The sequence below is a fragment of the Emys orbicularis genome, chromosome 10, assembly GCF_028017835.1.
Source record: "Emys orbicularis isolate rEmyOrb1 chromosome 10, rEmyOrb1.hap1, whole genome shotgun sequence".
In the NCBI taxonomy this organism is placed as follows: Eukaryota; Metazoa; Chordata; order Testudines; family Emydidae; genus Emys; species Emys orbicularis.
In genome coordinates, this window is record NC_088692.1 from 53,422,185 (window position 1) to 53,446,779 (window position 24,595).

A 24,595-nucleotide genomic window follows, 5' to 3' on the forward strand; every position below is an offset into this window, starting at 1 on the left:
AATTGTGCCAGGTCACTGGGTGTGGGCTCGAGCTGGTTTTGCATTGTGTTATTGAAACGGAACCCCTAGATACTGAACCCGGCCCTTGTTGCTGCCAACTCAGACAGGCAAAAGGGTTACATATGCAGTTTCACAACCAAATGTGAAATATCCCTTTTGCTGAATGTTTGGTTTGCTGTGAAAGCTCTGCACAGCTCTAGTGAGACTCTGTCTCCAGCCCAATGCAGCACCTGGAATTTAACCTTTCGGCCACTCACCAGGTGTGGGTGATTCCTAGAAACTGCCTATGCTCAGGGGGCTGGGATATTTTGATTGGTTCCTCAGTGTTCTATTTCTGACACATGCTACTAAGGTTGATGGGGTGAACTGCATAGTTACATATATTTTTGTAAGCAATTATCAGCCAAGCCCTTCACTTTAAAGAAGGGAAGATAAATCATGAGACCATTGCAATTGCCTTTCCACCTACAGAGCTATCCCAAATTAGCACCCAGTGGCCAGATACTGTAGTGATGGGTAGATTATAAATACCTACATACATAACTCCTTCAGTCTATAATTTATTTCACTTAATCAAGGAATGACTGGTGGAGATGGCAAAGTATAAAATGCTTTTATGGGATGGCAAGAAGAGCCCGAGAATAGCAGTCATCACAAAACTGGTAATGACCTCATGATCAGAGATGCAGGTAATACCTTGCCCACAGCAAGAGAAGCTGCAGAAAACGTGGTAACCAGGAGGGGTGCTCCAATGCTTGGTGAAACCCTCTGAGCCCTAAGAAGAATGTGGGCTTAACTGAATACCGGTGTTACTTATTTACAGATCAGACAAGATCTTGAGGGAAACTTTTTTTTTTTTTTTTAATTGAAATAATCTACAAAATGTCTGCCTGCATCAATTCTGGCTGAAAGACTTGCTATTAAAGGAGGCAAGTATCTAAAATCACTCATACTTTAGGTTTCGTTTCAAGATGGTTACAACACAATTGTTTGACTAGCCACATTGCAGGTGTCAACTGGCATACAGTACAGGCCCTAGTTGTGGCCTATTGCTCTCCATGATTCTTGGGTTATAAATTTCAGATCTGGCCACACAAGGCTGTCCCTGGCATCAGCAACCTGTAAGGAGCACTTTATTGTTACTATTTATACTGTGGTAGCGCTTAGAAGCCCTGATCAGGGACAAGCAGAACAAAGATAATCCCTGCCCCACAGAGAAGTTGTCAGTCACTCATGCTCTGCCTTTACACAGCCAGCCCTGGGAAACAGCCCATCACTGCATCTCTTTGGTTTCTATGTTAAAACAAAACTGTAAGCGCCCATTCAAGGCACTTCTAGACGTACTGTGTACCCAGGGCCGGCTCCAGGCACCAGCTTGGCAAGCAGGTGCTTGGGGCAGCCACTCCGGAGAGGGGCGGCAGGTCCAGCTATTTGGCAGCAATTCGGCGGACGGTCCCTCACTCCCGCTCGGAACGAAGGACCTTCCGCCGAATTGCCGCCGCAGATCGCGATCGCAGATTTTTTTTTTATTTCTTTTTGTTGGCTGCTTGGGGTGGCCAAAACCCTGGAGCCAGCCCTGTGTGTACCAGGTTTAGGAGCGGTGTGTGTGTGTGTGTGTGTGTGTGTGTATTGTAGGGAAGCCTTCCTCGGAGGGGCAAGGGGTGACAAGTGAGGGGGAACGTGTGTGCAAGAGAGGATCCCCAAAAGGGCTGCACTTCTTGGTTTCTCAGCACAAAACTGAATAAAATCTGCTATGGGTTTCTATGGACTGACTCTAGTTCATTAACATGCTACAGTCCTGTTGACTAAAATGCTGGAACAGTCCTTATAGATTTCTCTCTGGCTTTAAAATCCTCACTCCACACCCACAATGCCTCCTCACTTAAAATATTTACCTGTTAATGGTGATTATTGTGCTTTAAATTGACTTTGATTCGATTTTAAAATCTGAAAATTTGGCAGTTAGTTCATTCTGTCCCTAGGAAGCAGTTTTTTCCCCAAGCAAATCCTTGAAGGTTTGTACTGCGTCACTAAATACTGAAGGAGAATCTTATGGTCTCTATTGGGTAAATACTGTGGATTTTGGAAGTATTTCTAAATGCTAATCACCTGATAGAGTAGGAATGCTGTGGAGAAATTGATCTATAGTGTACAAAATAGCCAGCTTTGCTTATGAGAACTTTGTACTCACACTTTATGAATGTGAGGAAGGGAAAAGAAACAAGGACAGACCCAATGATCTTGGAGATGCAGAGGCTGCAGGAGGGTTATCGGGATAATCGGGAAATCATAGGGGAGGGGCCTCTGAAAGGGGTCAGGAGAAGATAATGTAGGCTGGGAGATGGGATGGGCGGAAATTAAATCAGATAACATATAGGCCAATTACATGTAAGGCTACCAAGAGATTGGCAGCTCCCTGATGAGCTCACAACAGGCCAGTCTGGGTAATACAGCTCCAGTGAAAGCCTTTACTTAGCTTATTTTTAAACATGACAAATCATATTAAGGTTATGACACAATCCATCAAAAAAGGCAATGTCCAACAAAGATCAAGATCAGGGTCTATCCTTATCTCTTTGCCTTTGGATTCCACACAAGGCTGGAGCAATAAACGACTTGGGGTTTAATAGCAGGAGGAGTTGGTGGTGGGGTGGAAAGGCTTACGTTTTCTTCTTTAGCTCAATGCATGTCACAATCCCTTTAATGTTTTGTCTTTGATTTGCCCTAGTCGCTCTGATGATAAAATAGGTGGAGAATCCTTACCCGTTTCTCCCATTCATGCATTTGGGGTTGGGAAGGGGGACTGCATGAACTTCTATCTCATGTCATATAGCCAAGACCCTGCTATGTCTTCATCCTGAGCACAGCATACCTACACCACCATCCCCATATTCCACACCTCTGTCAAAGATGCCTATGCTACTTATGCAGATAAAGAAAGAGATAATTGGTAGAGAATGACTGTTAGCACAAGAGTGTCTCCAAGCCTATCAGGAGGTGATAGACTTACTGAGGGACATTTCTCATTTTCCATTTTTGTAAGCAATTTTTTTTTTTTTTTTTTGTGCAGAGAAATTTTTGTTTTTTTCCCATACTTGTCATAACTTTGAGGTGCTGATGGAATGTGTTCAATGCAATGTTGATGGAACAGTCAAAGGGATAAAAGCCCTTGTAAGAGGGAAACACCTGCAGTGTCTCTGGGAAAACTCCAGTGTGGGGTGAGAGAGGCCTAAAGAAAAAGGCATGGACAATTTGTTAGCCCCAACTGATAATCTTAGAAGACAATGATATGGGCTCCTCTTGGTGAGCTCTGGCTGACCATGTGTGCCATTTTAGAGAATAAGGTATTTTTAAGGTCTTAAAGTAGATGCATCTTTTCGTCAAAGCTTTTCGAGATAAGACCCTGGTACAAATCCTTGTTGACCATTCCTTTCTGCTGTCCACCAGCCATCCTCGCCTTCTGCGATGATTGCTATGATGTCTCCTGCACTGATGTCCAGTTCATCGGTGCTCTGAAAGGAGAGACCCAACAGAGGGAGTGGAAATCTGGTTAGCCTCAGTACTCATACTCTTCTGCATGTTTTGTGGGGGGGATTTTCCTAGCTCCCTTGGTCCTAAAGCATATCCTACGCATCACACTGTGATAATGAATCTGAAATATCAGACTCGCACTCAGTGTGTGGCTCCATTTTTACTGAGCTTGTCATATTGGGGCTATCAACTTTCTTCCCATCTCCTCAAGATCTCCGGAGTGGAACAGAAATGTACCCATCCTGCATTCACTCCCTGTGCAGATTAGATCTTGTATCATAGGAACATCCTCTGCCAGAAGAGACTAAGGCCAGGTCTATGCTATAAACTTACACGGGTATAATTATGCCACTTGGGGGGGGGGGTGAAAAATCCACACCCTTGAGCAATATAGTTATACCGACATAACCCTTGGTGTAGACAGCGCTATGTCGACGTGAGAGCGTCTCCCACTGACGTAGCTAATACCTCTCGCGGCGGTGGATTAACTATGCTGATGGGCAGTGCTTAATTTGTAGTGAAAGAGGTACCAGGGTTTAAGCAATTTTTTACATTCATAACTGACGTGGAAAGGCTAGAGGTGCCGGGGCTCTGAACTGCCAAGCCTAGAGGTGCCGGGGCTCTTAACCGCCAAGCCTAGAGGTGCTGGGCTCAGCCTTGGCACAAATTAAGCACTACTGATGGGAGAAGCTCTCCCATCAGCGCAGCAGCATCTTCAGTAAAGCACTACAGCGTCACAGCTGCATGGGTGCAGCTTTTGAAGTGTAGACCTGTCCTAAATGCAACTCCCTCCTGAACCAGCCAGTCATGCTCCTTCGTTAGAGCAATACAAGGCTACATGCTCAAACGAGATAAAAATGATGCCTCCAATAATCTCAGTCTGGGAGAGATTTCTCATCAGGACAATTGATCTCCGGTTACCTGCATGGTAGAATAGATCCCTGCTGCTGAGCAATAGTGGTCAACAGTGGTATAATGATTGTTCATGAAACATGCTATTTCCCCCCCAGGAAATAGCCAGACTGACTTGTAGTGATTCTATCAGCCCATTAAGTGATGCTGTCCTGTTTTCTGTGGGATGGGGCATCAATTCACTGTCCAAAGAGCAATGAAATTAAAACAGTGATAGCACAAGCTCCAAAATTTTTGCATTCAACAGATCAGATCAATCTAATTGGAATATAATGCTCAAGTGTGTGGAAGTCTACCCCCAGGTTAGGAATAGTCCATCTTCATGAAAGGAATTCAATAATTCCCCTTAAGGCAAAATGCCATGAATGCTGAGGTACATTAAAATGACCCTGAACAGGCCCTAAAGCAAATATCTCTCCAACCAATGAATGAGAGTAGAGAAAAAACATTTGAACACCCTGAACTACATAGGAAATTCTCTTCAGCTGCACTGACATAACCCAACTTTTGTTTGGCTTCAGTTAGAACAGGGGTAGTCAATTATTTTTTGTCAAGGTCCAAATGTCTTGGTCAAGGAATAGTCAAGGTCCAGGCTCCAGATAAAAATGATGATGATAAATAAGTTTAAAAAAAAGACTTTGGGGTCTGTTCAAAAGCATCTGGTGGTCTGGATTTGGCCCGCGGGCTGCCTTTTGACTACCCCAAGTTAGGATCTGACTCATGTTGACCTCTTACAAAGAGTCTCCTAAGTGACGTGTTTTCAATGTGGGTCTCATAACACACGAACAAGGGCACTTTCTATGGAGCCGAAAGGTGGCCAATTCAAACCTAATAAAAGGAAATCTTTTCCCAAACAACACATCATTTGACTGTGGAACTCTTTGCCAAAGGATGTTGTTGAAGCCAAGAATGAGCACAATTCAAAGAGAGATTGGCCATTTGTATGGATAGCAAAAGTATCCATAGTTCATGCTAAGGAAAAGAATATTGGAAGGGAGGTAAAACCCCATGTTTCAGGGTGTAAACCAATCTCTTGCTATTGGGGATTAGGATGAGATCATGGGGGCAGATTATCCCACATCTGCTTACTGTGGGGCTTCTTGCACCATACTTTGGAACATCAGGCCATTGTCAGAGGCAGGATAGTAGACTAGATGGACCTGGCCAGTAGAATGACTCCTATACTTCTATGTTTCCTGTGTAGGAGCATTAAGGGCAATCATAAGGCTAAAGGCTCTTGGGCTGCTTTGGCATTCTAATTTATAAACATCATCCCCACTTTACCTCCTTTGAAAAGCAGTCTAAAATCTACAGATGAAAAGGTGCGTGGTGTTAGTAAACTCTTGCTTTAGCAAGTCAGCTTGTCCCTGTTGTGACTTTACTCATGATGTCTAATGGAATTAGGTCTGAAGTCAGGAACATTACAGTACCCTAGTTGAGGACGCTGGTTGCTCATCAGCAGTGTCTTCAGATTAGTGAGCATGTCAGGCCAAGCTCCTTCCATTTGCCCAAGGGGCCTGTGCTGGGACTGGCACTTGGCAGGAGCAATCAACAGGGCACAGTGTATTTCCAGGGGACAAATGTGAGGGAGGGCTGTGCCGTCTGACTCCAACGTCAGAATGTCAGTGTGTGTGGTGTATCGGTAGCTTTTTCATTAATATAGTCCCTCCTCCTGCATCTGTTTAATGGAGCTGGAATAATACAAATTCATAGTATTTCCACCATGCAGGAACTGGAGTAGCATGACAAAGCCAGATCTTGTGTTGTTGTTTCAGCTCCATTTAAAAAGTGCCTCAGGGGTTATTTAAGTAGAAAATGGATACAAATATTTATATTGCAAATCCCCCACAAAACCATAACTAAACTGAGGCAAAGGCAGAAGACAGGCTGGGAGTCTGTATCTGGCAATAGTTATGAACAGGAAATCAGTATGACTTGTTCTAAAATCCTTTTGTGCAGTGGAGATTGTGTTGGAAGTCTGCCCCTGCTATGGAATACAGACAACACATCAATCTGGTCTTGGGGTAGGATTCTCCAGATGAGGATGGGGTCAAATGGAGAACAGCTTTTAGATAATATTTGACAGACTCTCACTCCTCTTTTCTAGGCTGAATAAAAGCCAGGGAGGATTTTATAACATGAGCTGCAACCATATTCCCTTGGGCTGTAGTCTCAAAAATTTCACAAGTGAAGTAGATTCAGAATGAGTCATTACTTGGATGGGAGATCACAAAGGAAAACCCAGGTGCTGTACAAAGTGGAGGTGCCATTCCCTGCTGACCTGCTGTAGATTCAGTGTCTCAGTATGGTGTCTGAGGGCGCTGTTTTCCAATGAGCTGTAAAACAGGGTCCTGACCATTTTGTCAGTAAAGATCCTATTGTCCTCTTCAGCAAAAACAGTAAGAGGGGACTCGTCTTGCTATGCTGCCAAGATTCCAGTTGGAGTACATGCATTCTTTTATCCTAAACTCCCTCTGCATTTGTAACTGGATACAGTAGTCATCATTTCCTGCCCTAAGTTGCTATCCAAATGTTCTGGATTCCAATCCTACATCAAGATCCGCTAGTGTGTACCTCTGTAGAGACCCATTGATTCATGGGAGTAGGGGTTGCACTAGCAAATCCTGATGCTGGATCAGGACCTTAACTAACTTCTCTTACATTTTTATTGGGACTATTTTTATACATCTTCCTGTAAAGCCAGGTGGTTTAGTTACCATTAGTCAAAATGTACAAAGCTTCTATGTTGAATGAGTCTCTTCTATCCCTAAAGAGACAAGGGTTGGGATGGTTTGGCACCGTTATTGATGAAACACATTAATGTGCAGCAAATTGAAATAAACTTTTATATACTGTTATCTTGGGGGCAGTATGGTCTAGTGGCCAGAGCAGAGACCTGGGAGTCACAACTCCTGGCTGCCACAGACTTGCTAGGTGACCTTAGCTAAGTAACTCTCTGTTCCATCTGTTTCCCCATCTATAAAATGAGGATAATGCATAACCCCTAGGGGTGTTGAGAATTAATGGGCTCTTTGAGTCAAAGGTACTATTTTAAGCCTAGTGCATTACGACATTCGTTTTTTAATCCTTTGACTACCTGGGCTGTGTAGTCGTAGAGCACTCTGTAGTCCTGTGATGGTGTGGTCGCTGCTTGTTCACCCACATTAATAGCTGCGTAGACTCCATCCACTTTCTCGTCTAGAAAAACAGTGAAACAAAGAGTTCAGCCGCTTATAAATGCAAGGAATCATTTGCAAGAGTTCACAAACACAAGGGTATCTACTCTTCTCTCTGTGGGATGTGTGTGCCTACAGAAACTGCTATGGACTCCAGGTAAAGCTATGCACAACAACTGCCACTGTCTAGAGGGGTCAGAAACTAGCTTTCACTCCATTACATGGTAAGACTGCAGGGTAAATGTTTTTCCTGCTTAAAATATAGTCCCAAATGGTCTAACAAATAATTATAATAAAACTGGTTTGTGGTGGGATCTGTGATTTTTCTGAGGGGAAAAATAAAATTATCTAAAATATAATGCAGTGCAAGAAAAGTTCAGTGAGCCTTAGTAGTAATTTAGATGGTGCCATGGTGGAATATGTTACTGGCTTGACCTTTCTGAAACATGTTGATTATTTAATCCAACCTGTCATAACTGAGAAGAGGAAAACATTCATTCAGTGTTATTGCAAGAACAGATATAAATGCCTCGGTGAAATAGTGATAATTAGGCCTTGTCCACACTGTGTTTTGGTAGTATAGTTAATCTAGAAAGCCCTCCCAGTGTGGAGATAGTTATGTTGCTATAACTGTGTCTACACTAGTGCTTATACTGGCATAACTATGTTGGTAAAAAAACCACACCCTTATCTGCTACAGCTATACCAGTATACCGTAGCTATACCAGTATAATTTTTAAGTGTAGACCTGACCTAAGGATTGTTCAAAAAGAGTTTGATCCTGCATCTCTGTAGCCAATGAGAGTTTTGCCATCAGTCCAAAACCCCTACCAAGGCATTTCTTCAAAAGCATTTAGCACTGACCTAATTCTGCTCTCATGGAAGTCAATCCCTTTGCGTCATAATAAATAATGGCCATTAAGGCAAAAGAAAGCTGCAGTGTATTAAACAGGCAAATGTCACACTATTGTTTGTACTGTCAGATTTTTATCTCAACACTATGACTTTAGGTGTTTGCACTTAGCCAGAATTTGGAATGTAATTAAGTCCTGGCTGGTTAAAAGGAACTTATTACAGCATTCCTCCACAATGCTATACCTGCCGGGTCTGTCCTCCTGCTGAGGCATGAGGGAATTTCCCATGTAAACTGCCTGTACATCCCTGGGATAATAGAGCCCTTGCAGAGGGCTGAGAAGATAGGATCCTTGTAAACCTTCCCACAGTAAATCCTGATCCCATTCCAAGAAGTGGCTTGGATTCTTCAGATGACTGAAAGAACAATGTAGCAGGAAGTGAAGAAGCTGAATGCAGGTAGATAACCACGATATGCACAAACCTCTGAAGGCCTTGTCTTCATTAGGAACAAAGTTGTATTCTTAACTTGAGTTAACTAACAAAGTAAAATCTTAGTGAAGAGCAGGCAGTCTGTAATTTTCACATGAGTTGTAAGTCAAGGTAAACCCTAGGCTCCCGCAGAGTTGTTATCTCAGCCTGCTAACTCATGTGAAAACTACAAATTGCCTTGTCCTTGGTAGGATTTTACCTCATGTTAATTACCACATGTTCACTAATGTGGGCTAAGAATTCATGTTTTTTTCCTAGTGAAGACACACCCAGAGTCTCAGGCACACCTGGGCAAACTGCAAGAAGAATGTAGGTACCAAAATCCCATTAGATTACCATGCATATTCTCTCTAAATTTAGGGGCATGCTCCTGCTCCCATAGAAGTCCATGCCAAAACTCCCATTGATTGCAGTGGATGCAGGACCTGGCCTCAGCTCACTAAATGAGACCCATTCTGTCAATGGATATGAGTACTGGGTTCCCACAGGCGCCCCCAGAGCCCATCTGTGCATAGTATTTGGTCCCAAGAGTAGCATCTCATTTTACAACGAGCCTGCTCTGATCCTTCAACAAAGTCACAATCCACCCTTTGTGACATCAGAATTTACTATCGTGGAAGCAATTATGATAATAATTATCCGATAGTGGCCTTTATAAATAGCATGATCTAAACTGGCAGAAAGGAGAAGTTAATATAATGTAGACCGGTTTCAGTGGTAGCTGTGTTAGTCTGTATCAGCAAAAAAAACGAGGAGTCCTTGTGGCACCTCTAAGGTGCCACAAGGACTCCTCCGTTTTTTTGCTAATCTAATGTAGACGCACAAACAGCTGTGAGCAGATCGGGGAGGCATTAAATGTGACAGATGCTGTTCATATGTTACTGTATAGACATGTGGGACCCAATCCTGGGAGGCACTGAATGCCTTCAACTCTCATTCAAGTTGTATTCACAGGGACACCATTGAATTCTATAGAAATGGATGGCACTTGGGCTCAGACTTTTAAAGGAGCCTAAGTCTCATTGCAAGTCAGTGGGACTTAGACTCCTAAATGCCTATTTCATTCTCAGAAATGAGACTGAGGCTCCTAAATCAGTTAGACATTGTAACTCTGAGCAGAGCAACATCTATGTACCTTTAAAAACCCAGACCTTGCAGATCTAGCCTGCATGAATGGCACTGAAAATTCCCACTCTTCGGGGGAGTCAAACAAGGGATTTAGGAGAGACTGTATTCCATTTCTGGGTGGCCGCGTGCAGAGGCAGATGTAGTGAAGGAAACTGGTTCCAACAGCATTTTTTTTTTCATTAGGGGACAATCACAGTTTAAATCTCCTTAGCTGGTTTTAAATCGAGCCAATAAAAATGTCACAAACCATTATTTCCTGTGCTGTCAAAATATTATACTTTGGTGCCCTCTAATGAGTGATACAAGTGACGTGCAGGGCCATCCTTAGGCATACCGCATACGCGGCTGCGTAGGACACCTGAAAATTTGGGGCACCCCTGGGTCTTAGTGTCCACCCTTCCACCTCTTCCTATCCCTGTTCTGACCCTTCTTGCAGGCTCCCACCACAGCAATCTGTGGCAGCCTGGTGAGTCTTCCTCCAGAGGAATTTGTTAGTCTCGAAGGCCTGGTCTACACTGGCGGGGGGATCGATCTAAGATGCGCAACTTCAGCTACGAGACTAGCGTAGCTGAAGTCGACGTATCTTAGATCGACTTAGAATCACTTACTTCGCGTCGTCACGGCGCGGGATCGACGACCGCCGCTCCCCCGTTGACTTTGCTTCCGCCTCTCGCCGAGCTGGAGTTCAGCAGTCGACGGGAGAGCGATCAGGGATCGATTTATCGCGTCTACACTACAAGCAATAAATCGATCCCCGATAGATCGATCACTACCCGCCGATCCGGCGGGTAGTGTAGACCTATCCTAAGGTGCCACAAGTACTCCTGTTCTTTTTGCGGATACAGACTAACACAGCTGCTACTCTGATTCCTCCAGAGGGGATCTAGTACTTAAAAGTGAAAATGCCTGCCAGACCTATTAGCACAACACTGAAACTGTTAAAGAGGCATTCAAGTAGTAATGAAGTCATTTAACAGACATTTGCCAACCCCCAGGTATACAGTCAGTTTCTGAATTTACTGACAAAAACAGTTGTGCATTACTGTAATGTTTACTCAGAACGTGTTTGTCTACAGGACCTTGGTTTAAAATTTGCTTTAAAAATATTTCATTAGTGTGTTGCTAAAAATTATAAAATTACATCTCTTAAAAAAATTCTTGCTTAGATTTTTTTTTTTAGATGCACAATCTAAGTATTCATCTTTTTAGCCTTAAATGCTTGGATCTTCAGACATATAGTTTTTTTAAAAATAAATCCTTCAAATGACTACCTTTATCTAAAATACACATCCGAGCCCGGGCTGCTGTCGGGCATAAAGGCACCAGTTTAATAATACTGCATAGGGCCCCATAAATCCTAAGGACGGCCTTGGACATGGGATTGGTAAGGCAACATAACATTTGAAGCAGTACGGATGCCTGTGTTCACAGGGACACCGGGCTGGGCCACAGGAAGGCTTGGGAAGGTTTCCCCATGCTCTACGTAAGTAGAGGAAAAAACTGTGTTCCTAGACCTTGAGGTCTCAGTCAGAATTTAAACTTCACACATCCAGAGGAATAGTACAGCTCATATTAGTCTCTATGGTGGGGGAAGCTGCTTGCTACATGTTTGTGCTGTACTGATGTCTAGATTATAGTCTCAAGCTAGCTCATAGGATAGATAACATGTTAATGTTTTATCACATAGTTTATTCTCCATGCAACAAGCATGTCAATGATTGATTCATAGGACCAGATACATCTTTTGATTTACATCTGGTAAAACATACCTATAGGAGGGGCTGTGGGAATGATGGTTTCACTGGAGTTTCTGCTATTTCCATGTAACAATCCGGAGAATCTGTGGAACCAAAAGAAGCCGGTGATAGAATGTACAGAATATGTTGTATATTCCTCAAACTTCCAGAGCGCTAGTCCACTGCCATGTAATCTTCCTCATTCCTCCCATTTGTCACCAACACTTTTGGCCAAATGTTTCCTCTTTGGAAACTTTTTTGTTTTGTTTTGCACTAGAGCAACAGACACACTTATTTTCATTTTAAACAAACCCTGGTAAACTAGCAAATCTTTTGAAGTTTGCCAGTCACTAAACTGTACACAAAATAAAGTATATTTTTATATTATACATTTATATTTTTGTGATAGTTTTATCTTATGGACAATTCAAGATCTAAAGAAACATGAAGCAAAGCTTAAACCATCCCATCGTGACAACATGATGGATCTGTTTACTGGTCAATTGCAAGGGGCAACATCCTTTTTTTCCCCCCTTTCCTTTTCTCCTCATGATAATGCACTTGAGCATAGAAAAAATGCTGGCTTTTGGAATGTTGTAGACTATAATACACTTGTCTAAAAACTGTCAGTTTTAAAATATAGCAAACTATTTATATTTTTCTCCCTGGATTTTTCCCCAACCAGCATAAACTGTACTGGTATAAACAATCTTCTACTAATATAATTGGGTCCACATTAGGGCTTTCATCGGTATAAATATTCCTGTATAAATCTGATCCCTAACCAACAAGTCTATACCACTGAAACTTTTAAGCGCAGGCCAGGCTTAAAGCTATTTGCTAATCTGTGGCATGGTAGTGCACTATGGTTTAGCACAGAAGGTATGGCTGGAAAAGACAACTGTCTGTCCCCCTCTCACCACTTAAGTTGTTTTTGTCACTATATGTCCCAGTCCTATCACAAAGCAGAATTAAGTGTGCCCCAATTACTTGCTGGCTGGTCAGTTTCTTTTAAAGTTCTCCCTTCCCGCCAGCAACAATGTGAATAGCTAATCTTGCTTTACTTTAAATTCTGCTAAATTAATTATTGGTGTATGTATATGATATGCATGCATATCACATCTGCCTTTCACCATGATTATGGAAGCAATTACTTTCAAGATCTATATTTGTCACTTGCATGTATGTAACCATATATTGCTTCCTACACAGAAAAGCATTTCCATAAGGAACCAATATACTCACCTTTTCATCATCCCACAAGACTGGACTGGGCTGTTGCTACATCTAGGAGATTCTCTGGCATAATAATCCTCATATCCTATTGGAACTACAATGGGATAATTGTTAAAAACAAGGGTGTAAACAGGCAGAAGGTATCCATTTCCCCTCTCTACCAGCAATGCAATTGATTTGTTTCCATAGCATGGTGGTTAGTCTTCTAATCTAGAGCAGGAGTGGCCAATGGAATTCTGCAGTGTAACCACGCTCCTCTTTAATACATAGGTGCAGCCCACGCCGACCTCTGAGCTCATCTACGCTAGGAAAACTACTGATGACAGATGTCAGTAATGGGTACTGCTGAGCTGATGCTTAATACAGTTCTGCTGCAAGTCTAGCACAGCTGCAGCTCCATTTCAATAGCTATGGTCAAATTCTAATCAGGAAGGCTGCTGCCTCAATAATAGGACTTCTGCCATCTTTGTCATCCCATCTTTGTTTAAGGAGCAAAAGCTAATCACCCTGCAGCTCTCAGCTACTAACTGAGGATGATGACTCAGTCAGCTCTTCTGGATTTTTTTAAATGTATAGACAGAGATTCAGGAATTCCAGCCACATCTGGGGAATTTTTTGGCCCTGTTGTCAGATGCTGTAAAGTAGGTATTTCCTGGTATCCATGTGTAGATAAATATCAGCCTATCTCTCTCGTCCCCAAAGAGAGAGAGAGAGAGAATTTGCTATCCACCATGGGGCTAGTCGACTTCACACCCACAACTCACATCCGAGTTAGTTTTGAAGAGAGAACGTTTCTTTTTAACAGCGAAGTCCTCATCTGTGGTTCTCTTATATAACAGAATGCATGTGGTCGCCTATGTATCTTGTACTTTAAAATACTACAGCTTGCAGGCCAGAAACTAGCCACAAGCTATGCTGAGAAGTAATGAGCCGCAACTGAGGGTGAAGAGTAGCATTCATACTGAGAAACTGCTGACGTGTAAAAGTAAAGAAACATGCCTCTGTGCCTCTCTCTGTCTCTTTTCTTCTCTATAATGTTTAAAGGAGGTCTGAATGCTTTTTTTTCCAATTTATTTTAAAAATATAGGTTTCATCTATACCAAGGGTGGGCAAACTATGGCCCGCGGGGCACATCCGGCCCTCCAGCCAGTTTAATCCAGCCCTCGAGCTCCTGCTGGGGAGCAGGGTCTGGGGCTTGCTCTGCTCCCACGCTCCAGCAGGGGAGCGGGGTCGGAGGCCGCTCTGCGTGCGCACGCGGCGAGGCTCCTAGAAGCAGCAGCATGTCCCCCTTCTGGCTCCTACTCTTAGGGGCAGCCAGGGGACTGCGTGGGCTGCCTCTGCCCCAAGCGCCACCCCCACAGCTCCCATTGGCTTGGAACTGCAGCCAGGGCCGGCTCCAGGGTTTTTGCCACCCCAAGCGGCGCAAAAAAAAAAAAAAAAAAAAAAGCCGTGATCTGCGGCGGCAATTCAGCGAGAGGTCCTTCGCTCTGAGCGGGAGTGAGGGACCGTCCGCCGAATTGCCGCCGAATAGCTGGACGTGGCCAGCTGGTGCCTGGAGCCGGCCCTGACTGCAGCTAATGGGAGCTGCAGGGCCGAGGCCTGTGGACGGGGCAGTGTGCAGAACAGCCTGGCCACGCCTCCGCATAGGAGCCGGAGGTGGGACTTGCCACTGCTTCAGATAAGCACCCCCTGGAGCCTGCACCCCTGACCTACCTCCCGTGCCCCAACCCCCTGTCCCAGCCCTGATCCCCCTCCCACTCTCCAAACCCCTAGCTCCCAGCCTGGAGCACCCTCCTACACCCAAATCTCTCATCCGCAGCCCCAGCCCCACCCCAGAGCCCGCACCTCCAGTCAGAGTTCTCCCCCTCACCCGCTCCTGCACCCCAACCCCAATTTTGTGATCATTCATGGCCCACCATACAATTTCCATACCCAGATGTGGCCCTCGGGCCAAAAGTTTGCCCACCCCAATCTACACTATTTTTCATAGAAGACTACTGACAGCTGGAGAACTGGAAAGCTTATTCATCAGAGATACTAACACCAGTCAAACCTAACTGAGAGGGGAAGCTTAATTTTACTCAGGGCTTGTCTAAACACAAAAGTTGTAACAGTTTAACCTATACCAGTGTAGATAAAGTGGTACAACACTTTGTGCTGAGTCTGTACAGTGCCTAGCACAATGGAATCCTGGTGCACAACTAGAGTGGCTAGGTGCTATGATAATGATAATAATAGTGTGGACACAGTTATAGCAGTATAAATATACCACTATAGCTTGTTTCCATATGGGAAGAGGAATAAGCTACAGTAGAACTGCAGAGTTACGAACACCTTGGGAATTGAGGTTGTTTGTAACTCTGAACAAAAAGTTATGGTTGCTCTTTCAAAAGCTTATAACTGAATATTTAAGAATATTGACTTAATACAGTTTTGAAACTTTACTATGCAGAAGAAAAATGCTGCTTTCTATTTTATTTTATTTTTAGTAGGATTGTTCCATTTTACAACTGCTGTCCGTTCCACTCCACATGTCATCACCAAAGTCCTGATCCAACGCTCATTGAAATCAATGGCAAGATTCCCTTGGACTTCAGTGGATGCTGGTGGGCAGCCCCCCTCCCCCCCCCCCGCCCGAGCTGTAGGACTGTTGCTATATTCTGGCTCTCTCCAGCTGAGGAAATCTTCCCAATGTTTTTGATGATAGGATCTAGCAATGTGCCTCTTCAAAGCCTTCTATAAACATCTATTTAAGCTGCCTACTTTCCCTGTGAGGTCAGTACGTATTATTCCCATTTTACAGAGGGGAGAGAATGAGAAACAGAAATTTAAGTGACTTTCCAAGGCCACAATTAGAGAGGCAGCATTTCTGTCATGTGTTACCACTTCTAATTGGTAACAAGGCCAAAAAAACCCTGAGGTTTATTACCTGGTGGATCTGTTCCTGTCATTTTATTCTTAATGAAGTAATCCATGTCTGATTCTACGTTGCAGTTCTCCAAGCTCACTCGAACCTCTTCATACATCTGCAAAACAGAAAAGAAGAATTTTAAGTTTCAGCTTTTAGTGATGAGCTCTTAACACAGAATCCTCTGCTAGTATTTCTCTCCATCTTAAAGGGACACTGTCCACTTTAATCATGGTGTGTCTGTGTGTATATAAACATATTTCTCTACTTCTGCTGTGGACAACATCTTAGAATATGAGGAAGAAGGGAGACCAGCTTTAAAAGCTTATAAACCCTGGTTCTAAAGGGTTCTTTTAATCCACTGGAAAGAGGCAGCACAAGAACCAATGATTGGAAGTTAAAGCCAGACAAACTAAAACTAGAAAGAAGATAAACGTTTTTAACAGTGAGAATGATTAGAACAAGGGAAGTGGTGGAATCTCCATCTTGAAGTCTTCAAATCAAGGCTGGTTGCCTTTTGAGAAGGAAGGCTTGAGCTCAGTAACTTGTGCTGACTAAATACAGGGGTAACCAGGCCTGTGTTAGAAAGGGGTCAGACTAGATGATCACATGGTCCCTTCTGGCCTTTAAATCTATTAATCAGTTTCAGCAATTTGTTATTTCCAAATGTATCTCTGAACATTTTCTTGGGCCCCGTGCTAGAAGACCCAGGCCCCGACCCTGTTCAAAGAACCAGGTCTCCCCCACTGAAGTCAGTAGAGCTCTGCATTTCTGCAGATATGTGAAGGATTACACCCAGATGAGTGGAGGAGCGGGGGCAGAAAAGATTATTTATTTTCCCACACACATACACTCTTAAGAAAACTGTATAATGCAAAAAAATTCCAGGGGACATGCCCGAAATTTCTCATCCAAAGAACTCATGGGAGCAGGGGGAAAGGGGAGATAGTAGTTTGATGGTTCACACACGTAAAGATTTTCACTATTAAAATGGAAGTAGTCATTTTTTCCTGTATAAAAGGAATAACAATAAAAAAATCCTTTATTTAAAGCTGACTTGGAGGTTTGAGATTCTACCCCATAGCTTGGGGAGAGGGGACAGAAGCTTGGTGGCACCAAGTTTGCTATAGAATCTCTGAGTCTGTGCCGGCCTAAATATTCATTTTTAATTCAGTGGGGAGGGCAAACCTGGTTCGTGGTTTCTTGCCCTGGCCAAGTGTGGTAAGATGGACATCGCCATTGCTGGAGGTATTTGATGTGTGGAGAGGGGTGAGCCAATATGGTGGCTTTAGAGGACACATTTTTCTCCATGCACAAGGACTGGGATTTCTTGGGGGGAAAGCCTGTACCTCATCATCCTTCACACACTGCATGGACAGCTGGTTACAGTGAACCCAAAGGGAGTTCCGGAGGATGGTGATACGATCACATTCCTGGAGCTGAAAGGCCTAAATCCAAAAGAAGAGATGTCAAGCATCATGGTTATTATTATTTATTATGTGTATTGTGGTAGCACCTAGAAGCCCAAGTCATGCATCAGGATCCCACTGTGCAATGTTTGTACACCTGCAAACCTTTCTGAAACACACTACAGTCAGGATGCACTATGAACTGTAGAAAATAATCTTAAAAATAAATCCACTTTTACATTTAGTCACTCAAATTGCAAACAGCAGATGAGGGGTTTTTACCTGACTTCTCTAAATTCACTCTGAGTATCTTTCCCAGACCTGAAGATGAGCTCTGTGTAAGCTCAGAAGGTTGTCCCTTTCACCAACAGAAGTTAGTCCAATACAAAATATTATCTCACCTTTCACTAAGTTAAGGTATTGTTACCCCTTTTGACCCAAGCGGCTAGCCAAATATTCAGGGTCTTATAGGTTGCAAGTTGGGAAGAAGAAATTGATGGTGGCATTAGATACCTTTTCATGCAGTTCTGTTTATTTACAAATAATGTACAAAGTCTTGTTTCCCTGAACACAAGAGGAACGAAACAGGAGATAATATCCTTGCTCCAAACCTCTTTTATCCAGCACCCAGCCCCAAAGACCCCTCTCTAGTCTGTTCCAGGACCATACATACTGTGCTTGATTAGGCTGTGCTTGGCTTTCTGCTCCTTCTCTGGGCTGACCAATACTACACAGGCTTTGCTGGCATAGCTATGCCGGCAGAGCTCCCTAGTGGAGGTGCAGCATAAACCATCAGAAGAAGTTCTGGTGATATATAAACACCGCCTCCCCGAATGATACTAGCTAAGCAGATAGAAGCACTCTTGGTCGTCCTAGTTGAGTGTACCCGTGGGTTTCAGCTGCATAGCTATACCAGCAAAACTCTGTAGTGCAGACTATAGCCATGTCCAGGGGCGGTTCTATGGTTTTTGCCGCCCCAAGCACGGCAGTCAGGCAGCTTTCAGCGGCACACCTGGTGGGCGGTTCGCTGGTCACGCAGATTCGGCGGCATGCCTGTGGGAGGTCCGCCGGTGCCGCGCCTTCAGCGTCCCTGCCGCCGAATTGCCGCCGAAAGCACGAGACCAACGGACCTCCCGCAGGCATGCCGCTGAATGCAGCCTGACTGCCACCCTCATGGCGACCAGCAGGCTGACCCCCACGGCTTGCCACCCCAGGCACACGCTTGCTGCGCTGGTGCCTGGAGCCGCCCCTGGCCATGTCTACATTACCAACTAAATCAACATCACTGCGATCGATGCAGTGGTGTCGATTTAGTGGGTCTGGTAAAGACACGCTAAGTCAGTGGGAGAGCACTCTCCAGTTGACATCTGTACTCCACCTCCCCGAGAGGCAGAAGCTATGATGATGGGAGAGCATCTCCTGCCAACATAGCGCCATGTAGACACCCCTGTAAATTGCTCTAAGTTCTGTTGACTTCAGTTACGTAACAGATTGACTTACAGCATTAGTGTAAACTAGCCCTAAGCCTCTATGGTTGTTTCTGTGCTGTCTTGCATATGTCTCTCACATGTACCCCTTACCCAAAACAATACCCAGCAAACCTCCCCACCCATATAGCTCAAATTCCTGAGTGGCCTTTGTGGCGTTACACCCCATATTCTTCATTGTAATATTATGATGATATGAGTATGGCATAATTATGATGTATTTTGTGCAAGATGGATCATGTGAGATCATTGAAAAGGTCATGATGTACTGAATATGATCATCCTATTTGTATGCATGTATCATTTTTGTATCTGAAGTTAGGAATATTGTCTATGCATCTATTACAAATGTGTTTACACTTGGGGAACGCCCACTAGACAGAATGTAATCAGTCTAGATGGCTAGCTGGGAAGGGCCATTAAGGAGAACAATAGGTCTTAGAAGATGCTAATCCCCCACCAGGGAGCCTTACTGGGGATACTGAAAACAGCCTCTGAGTCATGGCTGCGGTGGCCCTACAGAGACATGTGACCAAGTCACCTGGTACTGGACTCCATCATAATGCCAGTGTTTTTCCACTGGCTGGGGGTGGAAATCAAACTGGGAGACAAAGGGTTCCCACCATATGCTAAAACTAGTTAAGGCAGGTAGTAACATCATTGTGGTTCATTCTTCACTGACTCCCCACCCAAGAAGAAGGCTGCTGGAAACACCTGAGAAACAAAGACTGAGTTGGGGGAGAAGGGCTGAACCCAGGCTAGAGGCTAGAGCCTGTGAAAGGAATAACTGGAGTTTTAAGCTGCAAGCAAGTGGAGCTTGCCTTCAAGAATCTCTACAATCTGCCTAAAACAACATTTAGGGTGAGAATTTGCTACACATATACAATTTCTTTGGTATATTAAGCTTAGTTTATGTGTGTTTTATTTGCTAGGTAATCTGCTTTGATCTGTTTGCTTTCCCTTATAATCACTTAAAGTCTATCTTTTTGTAGTTAACAAACTTGGGGGTTTTTTTGTCTAAAACCAGTGTGTGTGGAAATCATAACTTGGGGCAGAAAGCTGTGTCTATTCCTCTCCACATTGAGGGAGGGGGTGAATTTCATGAGCTAGCACTGCACAGAATTCTGTGCAGCACAAGATGGTATGATTTTGGGTTTACCCTCGAGAGGAGGGGGTGTGCACTTCAGTACCTGGCAGTTCCTCAGCTGAGCCTTCCCATGCAGAGCTGATCTCAGCATCTGTGTGAAGCTGCAGCTGGATGTGTCCCTACCTGTATGTGTGCTGGTAAAGTGCATTCTAAAGCCTGAGGGAGGGCTTGACAGGTATGCACAGCAATACAGCATAAAGGGAACCCAGGCGAGCTCAGTGGTACCCCAGTTCCAGGAGGCACCCTGAGGTGGGGGGGGACCCATCACAGCCTTAGGTGTGCCTTTGGTTTGGATGGTGTCACGTGCCTATATTTTGATTTGGAGACTGCTGTTATTTCACAAAGGAGCTTAACTGTTCCTGCTATCTTAATGAAGGGTTGTGGGTTACACTCAAAGCTTCAAGAAAGTTTAACCCAACCTTTAACAACATTTCCCTGACAAAAAATAAAGGGGGAAAGAGGAGAAGGGGACGGCACTGTGATTTGAATAGCAAATGATCCCAAGGATTTAGAACCCAGAATCCTGTTGTAACAAGATGAGGGGACAAGCTTTTTGGATTTATAATACAGGTAATCCCCTAATGGAAAGCTTTGGGAAAATACTGGTATGTCGAAATTGTTGGACTATTTGCGTAGCAGAACAGAGTTTTTGTTTCTTCTGAGTTCACTTGCTCCTTTCTTCCTCTGCTTGAAGTCATAATACTTTAGCAGAGCTATGGGGGGGGAGAGGGGGGCTGCAGCTTTCAGTGTGAATTCAAGAGGAGAAACTATTTTTACAGCAAAGTCAGAAATAAAATTGATCTCTAAGCTGAACTGTTCTTCTAAATAGAATGTGCTTATTTATTTTCCATAAGGTGTGGAAAGCTCAAACTCTTCTAGCCATCTGCTCTCTTCTTTTGTTACGATGCGCATCCATACCACCACAAAACTAAGTACATATAACGTTTTACAAAATATTGAGCAAGATACATTCCCTGTCCCCTAAAGATCTCCTTGTGTAAGAAATAAGGCATGGCACAACTGAGGGAGGGTGTGGAGAAACCAGCTGGTGAAAAGAAAAGGGTAGGAAGCGTTTCTGGGAGAAGTAGCTTTTAAGAAGAGATTGAAAGAATGAGAGAAAGTATTTCATTTGGGGCAGCAACTGGGCAAAGTACTTAAGCATATGGCTAAAGTTAAGCACTACAGGGACTTCTGAACACAAGAAGCCATTTGCAGTGCATAACAACTATTCTATTGCTCACAAGTGCATCAGTTCATTAAAACAGACACTATTATTTTGATGTAGATGGTGAACTTAACATGCCAACTACATATGCACATGTCCAAATACTGGTTTTTATATACATCTTTCATAAGTTGCTAGCTTAGAACCCCCTTAGAAATTTAGTAGTCCTGGATTTAGCCACAAACACATCGAGAAGGGACTCAATAACTCCATTTGCTGAAGAGTGATAAATCTGTACTAATTGCAGCGGGCAGGCTCTGGCCAGGTTCTGAAGAGCACTCCCAGTCTGGGATATGTATAGCAGTGATGGAAAAGGGGGAGGGGAGGAAATCTGAATCTTAGAGGAAACTTCAGATTTTTTGACACCATGTCTGTAGAATGGTTGCCATGCCAGCTATGGGACAATTCCAGAAAGTGAAAGCTACAGGGAGGCAGGGCTGATGTAAAAATACCTGGCAAGCATACAGAAGCGGACCACAAAGAGATTCTCTGTGGGCTAAGAAGAGTTGGAAGCTCCTGGACTTAAACTGGTGTTCAGGCACTTTTAAATTGTGTGCTTCTAATCAGTCACTTGGGAAACAGGTTTAATTTGGCTTTGATTTAAATAAGGCAGCCCTAAAACTAGCAGGATCTTATATTCCACCCTGGGTTAGATCCTCAGCTGGTGGAAATGGGCAGCGTACTGCTGTAACTATGCCAATTTAAACCAGCTGAGGATCTGGCAACCTAAATTTAATGGGCAAGCAAGAAAAGCATAAGCAAGTCAGAAAGCTAACAGCTATACTTTAAATCCATGGTAGTGTCAAGTGTACTCTTGCAGCAGTCATCTCTAGCTAATCACAGACCATCAACAGTATGTATCAGATCCCTCAGTGGTAACACTGCATCTGGGACTGAGATCCGTGAGTGAGTAAAATAAAAAAATGCTCAAACAAATGGTTCCAAAGGTCAAAATATTTACCTCACAGGTGCTGATATGTTCCTTCTCCCACTCCATTCTGGCCTTATCCAGCTGTTCTATATACTGCTTGTACGCCCTTTCTGTAAATAGAGAGATGAAACGGAAACTTCCCAACTGAGATAAAATAATACAGGGCCCCACATCTCCTCCTGTTAGGTATGGTGTGACTTTACTTTGGTAAAACATAGCCCTAACCTATATCCTACAGAATATAGTACAATAGAACCTGGTTAAGCAGAAAGATGCCTGGGTTAGCTCATGGTATTTTTACTGGAGAGAATGATCTCTCTGACTTGCCCACAGGTATGCCACAAACATCTCAACTGGACAACAATGTGTATGTTGATAGCAGCCATGGGTTCTTAGGCTTGAGTGATATTGTAGGATTGCATTGTCCTAAGTCAGGGGTCCCCAATGCGTCTAAGTGTGCCCACATACTGGCTGGCTGGCGGACGACCATCCGTCGAAATGCCGCCGATGCTGCTTGTCGGCGGCGATGCCTGTTGACGTTGCCACTTGTCGGCGGCATTTCGGTGGATGCTCGTCCGCCGCCACGGTCCTCCGTGGCTCGTTGTCTGGCACCCGCCAGACGAAAAAGGTTGGGGACCACTGTCCTAAGTGAACAAGGTGCCCAAGAAGGACACAGAAGGACCCACCCAACTGGCAGAGGGAATTTCTTGAGGGCTCGGGATTGCAATGCTCCATTTCACAGTCCCAGAGCATATGCGAGTTTCCTGTGTATATACATGGCGGCTGGGACTCAGTCATACCTCCCAGCCTGAGGAGACAAACACGTGAAAGCTCTGCTTGATTTAGCATGCTAAAAATCACACTGTGGCCAAGGTGCAACAGGCAGCTGCTCAGGCTAGCTGCCCAAGTACAATCCCACCCGACCCCTTGGTATGTACTTCAGCAGCTAGCCCGAGCTGCCACCCGTGCCACTTCGGCTACACTGCTATTTGTAGGCTGAGCTAGTGCACATCCATCTCCTGAACTGGGAATTACACCTCCCTGCTGCAGTGTAGATGTACCCTCCCTGAGTTTGGGCTCATAGCCGGGTCCAGAGAACATAGCTATACTAGCTTGCCCATGTGTAAGCATGCACACCTACGTCTTCCTTGCCCTGGGTTAGGGTGGCTGAGGACCCAAACAATGTTAAAGAACAAACGGAAAAGAAACCCCATTATTAAAGTGTTTTAAATAAACTGTAGAATACATAAAGGGCATCTCCTACGTATATGCAGCATCATATTTATCTTCCTTTAGTGGAATGTAAACTTGGGGGTCTAAAGTAGCTGACAGTTGCCTTTAACTGCACTTTCATTAGTTTAGGAGTCTTTAGGAATCTGCACTTTTATACGTGGGTTTTTTTTGTTTCCCCCCTCCCCCCTTCATAGCATGCCGTTAAATCAGCTGGGTGTTAGACTTTATGTAGAACGGTACCTGCTTCATTTGCTGTGTCTTTGCATTGCTTGGCTTTGTTCTGACTCTGAAATATAAAAAGAAAACTGTCCTAAACTGTTTGCTGTTGCTCTGCAGAGTTAAACAGCTGATGTGTTCCACCCGTGTGTGTGTGTGTGTGTGTGTGTGTGTGTGTAAGTAAAAGTAGCCACCCTAGAACTGTTCTGGGTGAAATCCTGACCCCATTCAAGTCAATGGGAGTTTTGTCATTGACTTGAATGGGGCCAGGATTTCACCCACTATAAATAAAATCTAATTTGTTACTTGTGGAAGATTTTTGGAACACTGTGGGTATAAAATGCATATTTCCAATGCCATTTTTAGATTGCTCCTCCCCTCTCCCCTGCAAAAAAAGATGAGTTTGGATCTCTGCTTACGCTGCCCTGAATGTATGGAGAAAAAGAGAGTTAGTTTATTTTTTTTCTCCATCTGCTTCATTGTAAAATGTTCTCATGAAAGGTTAGTAGGTTGTCAGCTAAACATGTAAGATGATGCAATGAGGGATTGAAATGCCTTGTTTTCAATGATTTATTTTCAAGTTTGTAAATTCCGATGAAACTAAACTATCTACCAGAAGACAGTTTGATAAAGAAAGGGCATTTAATGTAAGGTACTGTACCTACTTTGGTTAACATGGGATCCAAAGGTGGAAACAGCAGATTAATATGTTTCAGACTTTTCCTTTCATTTTTATGAATAATTTGATTCAGGAAGAAACTGAATTTGCATTCTAATGATAGGCCATGCCAATTGTCTCCCTAAATCTCTCAGCCTACCATGCTTTTTAAAAACACAGGCAACTATGAACTTGTTCCAATTCTATTGATTGCTCAAAAGGCACAGCCTATCTGTGGAGGAAAATTTTCCTAGTGAATTTTACAATGTTTATTAGAACAGAGAGCAGCCTCTGAAATCTGATGCAAAGCGGATTGTC

General features: G+C 43.8%; 1 protein-coding gene across 1 annotated transcript in view; it reads right to left on the minus strand.

Moving 5' to 3' along the window:
• Nucleotides 1-3,080: 3,080 nt before the first annotated feature.
• PSTPIP1 (proline-serine-threonine phosphatase interacting protein 1) overlaps nt 3,081-24,595 on the minus strand; it is a 92,429-nt gene continuing 70,914 nt past the window's right edge. The window contains exons 8-15 of the mRNA XM_065412284.1: nt 23,644-23,689; nt 22,201-22,280; nt 17,321-17,419; nt 15,993-16,089; nt 13,073-13,157; nt 11,861-11,931; nt 7,541-7,641; nt 3,081-3,512 (exon numbers count right to left, since the gene is read on the minus strand). Coding sequence (XP_065268356.1) covers nt 3,381-3,512; nt 7,541-7,641; nt 11,861-11,931; nt 13,073-13,157; nt 15,993-16,089; nt 17,321-17,419; nt 22,201-22,280; nt 23,644-23,689 — 711 coding nt within the window. The 3' untranslated portion in view covers nt 3,081-3,380. The remainder of the gene's footprint in view (nt 3,513-7,540; nt 7,642-11,860; nt 11,932-13,072; nt 13,158-15,992; nt 16,090-17,320; nt 17,420-22,200; nt 22,281-23,643; nt 23,690-24,595) is intronic.